Genomic DNA, 10,817 nt, shown 5'->3' with positions numbered 1-10,817 from the left:
TTTCACATCCTCCGCAAGCCCAATTTATTCACACAGGGCAGATTGATTTATAATTGATCCAGAATACAAACTTGTCTGTGGATCAGGAGAAATAATCTCAAATGTGCTCAGTAACAGGGTCCAAACCTGGAAGTGATCAACAGCAGCAATAACTGCAGAATCAGTACCCTGCAGTCACTTGTGAACTCACTGCTGTCTCAGCAGCTGCATTGTTTCAATATCCCTGAAACATGCTGTACATTTAAGCTTTCCTTTTAGACATTTGTCAGTGTCTCCAGAGGTGACATGACCGAGCAAGGTTCTTCCCACATTCAGGGCAGGTGAATGGTCACTCTTCAGTGTGACTTCGTTGGTGTCTCAGAAGGTCAGATGATCGAATGAATCTCTTCCCGCACTCGGAGCAGGTAAATGGCCTCTCCCCGGTGTGAATTCGTTGGTGCAGTAGAAGGACAGATGTTAGAGTGAATCCTTTCCTACATTTGGAGCAGGTGAATGGCCTCTCCCCGGTGTGAATTCGTTGGTGAGTCAGAAGCTGAGACAACCGAGTGAACCTTTTCCCACACTCGGAGCAGGTGAACGGCCTCTCCCCGGTGTGAATTTGTTCATGCAACAGAAGCTCAGACAACCGAGTGAACCCTTTTCTGCACTCTGAGCAGGTGAATGGCCTCTCCCTGGTGTGAATTCGTTGGTGCCTCAAAAGCTCATATGATCAAGTGAACCCCTTCCCACACTCAGAGCAGGTGAACGGCCTCTCCCCGGTGTGAACTAGTTGGTGCGCAAGAAGCCTGGATGGACAAGTAAACCCTTTCCCGCACTCCGAGCAGGTGAAGGGGTTTTTCCCGATGTGGACTCGCTGGTGCTTCTGCAGGTTGATAGGATTCTTGAAAGCCTTCCCACAGTGAGAGCTGGTGGACTGCCTCTCCCTGGCAGGTATTCGCTGGCCGTTCATCAGGTTGTCAGGTCACTTGAAGTCGTTACTACAGACAGAAGTGTTGGTGGATTGGATGACCGAAACACCCCCTCCCACAATGAGAGCAGGAGAATGCCTGTCTCTGGTATGAATTCAATGGTGTGTCACCAAATGGGATGAGCGAGCAAATCCTTTCCTGCACGCAGAGGAGGTGGACGGCCTCTCCGCAGTGCGAATTTGCCACTGTCTCATCAGAACGACAACTGAGTGAGTCCCTTCATGCACCTGAAGCAGGGTGACAATGTTTCCTTGGGACTTCAGTGATCAGTCAGGAAAGAGACGAGCAAATGAATTACTTTCCTCAACTGGAAACAGGTGGAAAGAAGGTTTGAATATTCTCAGGGTAATGGATCATTTAAAATATTTCCCCAGTCAAAAGAATGGATGTTTCAATGGTACAAAGACAAGGGAGTGGTAAACACGCTCCCTGCCACAGATTAGGTGAGCTCATCTCCCCCAACATGTCACACACAGTCTCTAGTTGCAGTGGGGGTTCCTTTTCCAACCTGCACTAGAGTGATCACTGCCTGCTCCTTCACAGATGAAGGAGTTACATCATTTCTCGGCAAACTTGGTTCATGGCCTCACACAAGTGGATTCTCCCACCATCGCTGACGACAGTACATTGTCTCCCCAATGTGTGACAGTCAGTGCCTTTCAGCAGCTCTCACTGCTGGGGTCTGAAGTGAAACAAACCAGTGATTCTCCTTTCTTATTCAAAGCTCAGTGATACTCTGGTACAGGAGTGTGGAGTGGACCTACAGACCTTTTGTGATATTCCATCTGAGATAAGCACTCACAACTCGTCCACCTTTAAAATCCTGCAAAAAAGTTACAAAAATCATCAGTAAGTACAGGGCAGTGACTCAGAATAGATCACTTTAATCTCCTGGTCAGATGGTAGCTTGCTGACCATGACACCATAGTTGTAACTTTTACACATTTGGCCCATTGAGCTATTCCATTATGGCTGATTTATCATCCCTCTCAACCCCATTTCCCTGCCCTCTTCCCAATGACATATGACGCCCTGACTAATTAAGAACCCGTCAACCTCTGCTTTAAAAATACTTAGCAATGAATTCCACAGACTCATCACTCTCTGGTTAAAGCGATTCCTCCAAATTCCCTCTATTTTGAGTCTAAGCCTTCTGGTACTAGACTCCTCCCACATAGAAACATAGAAAACCTACAGCACAATACAAGCCCTTCGGTCTACAAAGCTGTGCCAGACATGTCCTTACCTTAGAACTACCTAGGCTTACCCATAGCCCTCTTTTTTTCTAAGCTCCATGTACCTATCCAGGAGTCTCTTAAAACATCCTATCGTTTCCACCTCCATCGCTGCCGCCAGCAGCCCATTCCACGCACTCATCACTTTCTGCGTAAAAACTTACCCGACATCTCCTCTGTACCTACTTCCAAGCACTTTAAAACTATGCCCTCTCGTGCTAGCCATTTCAGCCCTGGGAAAAAGCCTCTGACTATCCACATGATCAATGCCACTCATCACCTTACACACCTCTATCAGGTCACCTCTCATCATCCATTGCTCCAAAGAGAAAAGGCCGAGTGCACTCAGCCTATTCTCATAAGGCATGCTCCCCAATCCAGGCAACATCCTTGTAAACGCAAACAACTCCTCTGCACCCTTTCTATGGTTTCCACATCTTTCCCGTAGTGAGGCAACCAGAATTAAGCACAGTACTCCATGTGGGGTCTGACCAGGGTCCTATATAGCTGCAACATTACCACTCGGCTCTTAAACTCAATCCCATGGTTAATGAAGGCCAATGCACCGTATGCCTTCTTAACCACAGAGTCAACCTGCGTAGCAGCTTTGAGAGTCTTATGGACTCAGACCCCAAGATTCCTCTAATCCTCCACACTGCCAAGAGTCTTACCATTAATGCTATATTCTGCCATCATATGTGACCCACAATAGGACTCTCCATGTCCACTCTAAGATTCCCAGACAATCTGTTAAACTCCAGAGAGTACAAGCCTAGAGCAATCAAACCATCTACATACTTTAACCCTTTCATTCCCAGAATGATTCTCATGAACCTCTTCTGAGCCGTCTCCAATGCCTGCAGATCTTTTCTTAGATAAAGATTCCAACACCATTCACAAAAATCCAAGTGCAGTGTGCCTTAAACCATCACCAACATCTTATAAAATTTCAAGAAAACATCCCTCTCCTGTATTTTATGAAGGCCAACTTGTCAAAACTTTTCTCTACAGCCCTTATCAACCTGTGACACCACTTTCAAGGAATTATGGATCTGTATTCCCAGATCCCTCTGTTCTACCTCAATCTTCAGTGCCATAAGACCTACTGTGGTTGATCCTCTGAAAGTACACCTTACACTTGTCTGTAAATTCCCATTGCTATTTTTCAGCCCATTTTTCTTGCTATTCCAGATTCCACTGCAAGCTTTGATAGTCTTCCTCACTGTCCACTACTCCCCCAATCATGGTGCCATTTGCAAATTTCCCAGGCAATTTACCACATAATCATCTAGATCATTGATATAGATGACAAACAATAATGGACCCAGTACCAATCCCTGTGGCACACAACTAATCACAGGCCTTCAGTCAGAGAGGCAACCATCTCCTTCCACTCTCTGGCTTTCCCTGCGAAGCCAATGTCTAATCCAATTTACTACCTCATTTTGAATGCCAAGAGATTGAACCTTCTTGACCAAGCTCCCATATAGGATCTTATCAAAGGCCATATCCACGTAGACACTCACTGCCTTGCATTCATCAAATTTCCTGGTAACATCCTCGAAAAATACTTTAAAAATGTTTGGACATGACCCACCACACACAAAGCCATGTTTACTATTCATAATCAGTCCCTGTCTATCCAATCACTTACATATCTGCTCGCTTTGAATACCTTCCAACAACTTTCCCACTACTGATATCAGGCTCATTGGCCTCTAATTCCCTGACTTATTCTTAGAGTCTTTCTTAAACAATGGAATACAGTAACATCAGCTATCCTCCAATCCTTCACAACCTCACCATGGCTAAGGATTTAAAAAATATCTCTGCTAGGGCTCTTACAGTTTTCTGCACTAGCCTCCCACAGGGTCCGTATCCTGAGTAGATAGAGATGCAAAATATCCACTTAAGATCTCCCCCATCTCTTTTGGCTCCACGCATAGATTACCGTTTTGATCTTCCAGAGGACCAATTTTGTCCCTTTCTATCCTACTGCTCCTAGTACATTTACAGAAGCCCTTGAAATTCTCTTTCACCTTGTCTGCTGGAGTAACCCCATGCCTTCTTTTAGCCCTCCTGATTTCTTTCTTAGGTGTTCCTTTAAATTTCTTATAGTTAAGTACCTCATTTGTTGTTATCTGCCTATACCTGCAATGCACCTCCTTTTTCAATCCCTGAACCCCTTATCCTTCCTTTTAATTCTGACAGGAACATACGAACTCCGTGCTCTCAAAATTTCACTTACCAATACAGGTATCCCCCACTTTACGAAAGTTCGCTTTACGCCACTTCACTTTTACGAAGGACCCACATTAGTACCTGTTTTTGCTAACCAAAAGAAATCTGAAGAGGATTTTTGCTTTTATGAAAAAAGGCGAAAAGTGAAAATACTGTTCAGCGTTTGTTTTGCAGCGAGCCATTATAGAGGCAGTGCGCACCCTGAGCAGCGCTGCCAAGCTCCTTCCCCGGGAACTTCTCCGCATCAAGCCGCCATAGCTTTGAACTCTGTCTGTGAGCATCTGTGCTTTATCTCGATTTATTTTGCACAGTTGTTAGCAAGATGTGTCCTAAGGTATCAGAAAAGCCTAAGAGAGCTTGTTACGCTTAGCATAAAACTGGACGTAATTAAGTGTTTCGATCGTGCTGAATGAAATAAAGACATTGTGCATGCGTTGAACTTGCCTGCGTCCACCATTCATGCTATTTACATGCATAGAGAAAGAATCGTGAAAGCTGCCAATGTTACTATTGATTCTGCTAGTAGTGGTCTCTTTTAGTTGGCATCCAATAATGGATAAAATGGAAAGTCTATAGCTTGAGTGGATTGATGGGTGTACAAAGCATAGTGTTCCGTTAAGTTATCTTATACCAGTCAGTCTTTTTAATAAACTGAAACAGAAAGCACTGGACGATGGTAATGAAAGTGTTGCGAAAATGGAATTTAAAGGTAGTCATAGGTGGTTTGATCGTTTTTTGAGGCGAGGGCAGCTTCATAGCTTAATGTTTACTGGAGAGAGTGCTTCCACTGATACTGAAGCTGCTTAAAAGTTCCCAGAAGAACTGAAGAAAATAATTACAGAAGGTGGTTATCCGTATAAGCAAGCACTTAACTGACGAAACTGCAATTTATTGGAAAAAATTGCTGAGCAAGACATTTATTTTGATAGAAGAAAAGCAGGCTAAGGGACACAAGGCATCGAAGGACAGATTTACCCGAATGCTTATTATTATATTACAGATTGACTTTCACTAATCCGGCACCATTGGGACCTGAGGAGAGCCAGATTACTGAAAATGCCGAATTACAGAAGGATCACATTAAGCATAATCAGTGCTGGATTATCGAAGACCGGATTACATGCAGTCGGATTAGTGAAGCTCGACTGTATAAGGCTGTGTATTTATCATATCATTCCTGCTTTTACTATATGTTAGTGTTATTTTAGGCTTTATGTGTTATTTGGTATGATTTGGTAGGTTATTTTTCGGGTCTGGGAATGCTCAAAAATTTTCCCATATAATTTAATGGTAATTGCTTCTTCACTTTATGCCATTTCGGCTTACGAAGGTTTCATAGGAACGCTCTGCTTTCGGACAGCGGGGGGAAACCTGTACACCTTTGCCAGAAAGCAAACTGTTTCAATTGACACTTGCCAGATCTGTTCTGAAACTATCAAAATTAGCTTTCAACAGTTTAGAATGTAAACCCGAGAAGACCAATCCTTTTTTATAATTACCTTGAAACTAATGCATTATAATCACTAGTTGCAAAGTGTTCCCCTACATCAACGTCTGTCACCTGCCCTGTCTCATTCCCTAACAGGAGATCCAGTATTGCACTCTTTCTAGCTGGGACTTCTGTGTACCGATTAAGGAAATTTATCTGGACACATTTGACAAACTCTTTCCCATCCAGCTCTTTTACAGTACAGGAGCCCCAGACAACATGTGGAAAGTTAAAAACACTTACTATCACAAATAGTCTGTGATCTGTCTACAAATTTGCTGCTCTAAATCCCACGACACATTGGCGGACAACAATATAATCCCATTAATGTGAACATACCATTCTTGTTCCTCAGTTCCACCAGTAAAGGCTCACTAGATGAGCTCTCTAGTCTGTCCTGACTGACCACTGCCATGACATTTTCCCAAGTAATGCCACCCCCCATTAATTCCTCCCACTCTATCATGTTTAAAACAAGGGAACCCCGGAACATAGAGCTGGCAGTCCTGCCCGTCTTGCAACCATGTCTCACTAATCACTACAATGACATAATTCCATGAGTTGATTCATGCCCCAAGCTCTTCCATCTTTCCTGTAATATTCCTTACATTGATATATACGCAGCTCAGAACATTAGTCCAACCATGCTCAATCTTTTGCTTTCTGACTTTGTACGTAGTCTTAACATCTTTCTCCACAACCATTCCACCGTCTGTTCTGGCACTCTGATTCCCATACTCCTACATCTCTAGTTCACACCCTCTCTCCTGTGTAGTGCTGACACACTTTCCCACCAGGATATTAGTCCCCCACCAGTTCAGGTGTAAGCGTTCCTCAAGTACAGGTTCCACCTTCACTGGAAGAGAGCCCAGTGATCCAAAAATCTGAAGCCCTCCCTCCTGCACCATCTCCTTAGCCACATGTTAAAAGTACAATATCCTCCTTCTGGTCTCGCGAGCATGTGGCATGGGTAGCAATCCTGATGTCATAACCCTGGAGGTCATGTCTTTCAACTTAGCACCTAACCTCCTGAACTCCCTTTACAGGACCTTGTCACCCCTCCGACCCATGTCATTGGTACTGACATGGACCTTGATCTCCACCTGCTCACCCTCTCACTTAAGAATGCTGTGATCTCAATCTGAATTGTCCCTGCTCCTGGCACCCTGGAGGTAACATACTATCCTCCCAAAAATATCCAAAGCAGTATACCTGTTGTTGAGGAAAATGGCCACAGGAGTACTCTGCACTGGCATCCTTTCCCAGTACCCCTCCTGAAAGTCACTCAGTTTCCTGTGCCCTGTACCTTGTGTGTAACTACCCCTTTCTATGCCCTGTCTATCTACCCTTCAGACTCCTGAATGATCAGGAGTTCATCTCCATTCCAGTTCCAACACCTTAACAGAAGCTGCAGTTGGATGCACCTTGCAGGTGTAGCCGTCGGGCACTGGAGGTTTCCCTGACTTCCTATATCCTGAAAGAGAAGGAGTCCACTATTCTGCCTAGCATCCCTACTGCACCAAATGTGCAATAAGAGAGAACGAATAAATAAATTAAAAAGTTTACCTATGGCCTACACCTCTCCTTGCCAAAGCCTCAACTCCCCACTCTAACACTGGCCCATTTACACAATGGCTGCTCCCACAATGGGCGGTCCCCTTAAACCTAACTTATTTTATTGGACCTTGTCAAGTGCCAAATTATGTGCCAACCAATGTCTCCTCAGGAACTGTAGCACACAAAATGTGGCAACCGCCGCTGCCTGCTTCTTTTAAAATCTTGCTCCCTCTATGCAATCCAATGTCTCCTTGGGAACTGTAGCACACAAACTGTTAGACTTCTGCAGACTCCATCCTCCCTCAGCACCACCTGTGTCTCCACCTATTTTTGTATGACTGTAAACTTGACCACAAAGCCATCAACTCTGGCATATAACATAAAAACAAGTGGTCTCAACACCACCCCTACGGAACACCAGCAGCAACAGGCAGCAAACCAGAAAAGGCCCCCTTTACTCCCACTCTGTCTCCTGCCAGTCAGCTAATCTTCAATCCATGCTGGTATCTTTCCTGTAATACCCTGGGCTCTTATCTTGTTTATCAGCCTCATGTGTGGCACCTTGTCAAAGGCCATCTGAAAATCCAAGTGTAAGGATTTCTTCTTTTATGTTACTGCTAAGGTGAATAAAATGGCTTCTCTGTACTGTTAACTGCTGAGACAGTGGTTCTCTGTAGCAGCGTGTTTGGGTTATAATTAGTGATAATGGGACTTGTATTCATTTGCTAACCAATTGGGATAGATGTTATTCTTTCTGTCTGTGTGAAAGCTGTTAGTTTGCACGGGCTTCGGAGAGAAGACGCGATGAGGATGAAGAGAGAAGACGTGGCTTGAGGAGACAGTGGCCGGACCTGCTGGGCCTGGGCTTGGGGCGGGAGCCCAGGGGCCGACTAGTGAAGGAGGATCAGCGAAAGGGAACTCGTGAGCTCCAACGTTTGTGCACTGGACATGTTTATGAGATTATTGGTGCCTTTTATTTGTTTTCCTTTTCTTTTTTTCCTCTACTAACCCCATAATTAAATATAAAATCTTAATCGTTTAACCGCACATTGTGGACTGAATGTTATTTCGGGGTACTGATGTTACACAGGGGACACAACATGCAGCATCCACCCAAACAAGAGTGCTAAAGTTTGGTCGGGGAGGGGGCGCCACCCCTGAGATCATGCCACAAGACGCCACAAGCCTTACACAAGTAAATAATATCCACAAACTCTCCTTTGCCTATCCTGTCTGTTATTTCCTCAAAGAATTCCAACAGATTTGTCAGGCAAGCTCTCCCCCTATGCTGACTTTGGCCTTTTTTTTTAATCTCCAAGTACCCCTAATCTCATCCTTAATAATGAACTTCAAAATTTTTCCAACCACTAGCTGGTAATTTCCTTTCGTATGCCTCCCTCCCTTCTTAAAGAGTTGAACGACATTTCCAATTTTCTAGTCCGCTAGAAACATTCCGGAATCTCATGATTCTTGAAAGATGACTACTATTGCCTCTACAATCTCTTCAGCAACCTTTTTCAGAACCCTGGGGTGTAGTCCATCTGGTCCAGGTAACTTATCTACCTTCAGATATTTCAGCTTTCCAAGAACCTTCTCTTTAGTAACAGCAAACACACATATCTGCCCCAAGACACTCTTGAATTTTTTGACTTTCTTCCACTTTGAAAAATGATGCAAAATACTTATTAAGTTTGTCCACCAATTTTTAGACCATAAGACATAGGAGCAGAATTAGGCTATTTGGTCCATCGAGTCTGCTCCGCCATTCAATAATGGCTGATCTTTTCTCTCCCTCCACAACCCCATTCCACCATTTTATACTGTCATAGCAAACTACAGCAAAGCAGCACCCCCTTTGGCCCAACTAGTCTCTGCTGAACCTTTTGAACTGCCTCATCCCATTCACCTGCACCTGCTCCGATCCATGTACCCATACAAACTTCTTTTAAATGTTGAAATAGAAATTGCACCACCACTTGCGATAGCAGCTCGTTCCACACTCTCACCACCCTCTGAGTGAAGTTTCCCCTTACGTTCCCCTTAAACTTTCACCTTTCACATCTCGTACTCTTACCCAACCTCAGTGGAAAAAGCCTGCTTGTATCTACCGTATATACTCCCCTCATAATTTCGCACACCTCTATTAAATCTCCCCTGAATCTTCTTTGTTCTAGAGAAAAAAGTTCTAACCTATTTAATCCTTCTTTATAACTCAGGTCCTCCAGTCCTGGCAACAACTTTACAAATTTTCTCTGTACTGTTTTAATCTTATCTACATCTTACCTGTAGGTAAGTGACCAAACCTACACACAATACTCCAAACTAGGCCTCACCAACATCAACAACATAACATACCAATTCCTGTACTCAATACTTTGATCTATGAAAGCCAATCTGTCAAAAGCTTTCTTAAAGACTCTTATCCATCTGTGCCACCACTTTCAATGAATTATGGACCTGTACAGGTGTCCCCCGCTTTTCGAACATTCGCTTTACGCCACCTCGCTGTTACAAAAGACCTACATTAGTTACCTGTTTTCGCTAACAGGTGATTTCACCGTTACTAAAAAAGGCAGCACGCACCCTGAGGAGCCAAGCTCCTCCCCCGGAACTGCATTCTAGCCAGCATTGCTTAAACACGTGCCTGTGAGTATCTGTGCTTTATGTCGATTTATTTTGAGCATCCGTTAGCAAGGTGAGTTCTAAGGTATCGGAAAAGCCTAAAAAAGCTCGTAAAGATGTTACACTTAGCGTAAAACTAGACATAATTAAGTGTTTCAGTCGTGGTAAACGAAGTAAGGACAAAGTGAGTTTGGCTTGTGGAAGTTGACGACGATGATGTTGAAGAGGTTTTGGCATCCCATGACCAAGAACTGTTAGATGAAGAGCTGATACAGTTGGAAGAGGAAAGGATAACAATCGAATCTGAATGCAGTAGCGAACGGACTGAAAGTGAAGTCGCCCAGGAACTGAACTTGAAGCAACTGCGTGAGATTTTCGCTGCAATGATTGTAGAAAAGTACAACTTTAATTTTGAAAGGGTACGTAGGTTTAGGGCATATTTGCAGGATGATTTGAGTGCTTACAAAGAACTGTATGATAGAAAAATGCGCAAGGCTAAGCAGTCAAGCATACTGTTGTTTTTCAAGCCTTCCATATCAGCCACAGCAGATGACGAACCTCGACCTTTGACATCAAGGCAGGCAGACATAGAAGACGACCTGCCTGCCCTGTTGGAAATAGACGATGATGAGATGATACCCCAGTGTCCCACCACCCCAACCTTCGGGCCGCGGGCAGATACATGCCGCGAAGAATACAGTGGAA

At 44.1% G+C, this 10,817-nt stretch overlaps 1 protein-coding gene across 1 annotated transcript; it reads right to left on the bottom strand.

Moving 5' to 3' along the window:
• Positions 1 to 328: 328 nt before the first annotated feature.
• LOC134352480 (gastrula zinc finger protein XlCGF17.1-like) lies at positions 329 to 949 on the bottom strand. The gene is made up of 2 exons (XM_063059756.1): positions 816 to 949; positions 329 to 671 (listed from the first exon to the last, which is right to left on the bottom strand). The coding sequence occupies exons 1-2, from the start codon at positions 947 to 949 to the stop codon at positions 329 to 331; spliced, it is 477 nt and encodes a 158-aa protein (XP_062915826.1).
• Between the last annotated feature and the right edge of the window lie 9,868 nt (positions 950 to 10,817).

This window comes from Mobula hypostoma, chromosome 10, assembly GCF_963921235.1.
Source record: "Mobula hypostoma chromosome 10, sMobHyp1.1, whole genome shotgun sequence".
In the NCBI taxonomy this organism is placed as follows: domain Eukaryota; kingdom Metazoa; phylum Chordata; class Chondrichthyes; order Myliobatiformes; family Myliobatidae; genus Mobula; species Mobula hypostoma.
This window is presented reverse-complemented; position numbering and strand designations above follow the sequence as displayed.

Bases quoted from the DNA above. Each gene is read 5' to 3' on its own strand.
- LOC134352480 (XM_063059756.1), bottom strand. From the start codon at position 949: ATGAACGGCCAGCGAATACCTGCCAGGGAGAGGCAGTCCACCAGCTCT. The intron at 672-815 runs GTGCGGGAAAGG...AATTCACACCAG, and splicing joins AACCCCTTCACCTGCTCGGA to GGAGAGGCCATTCACCTGCT.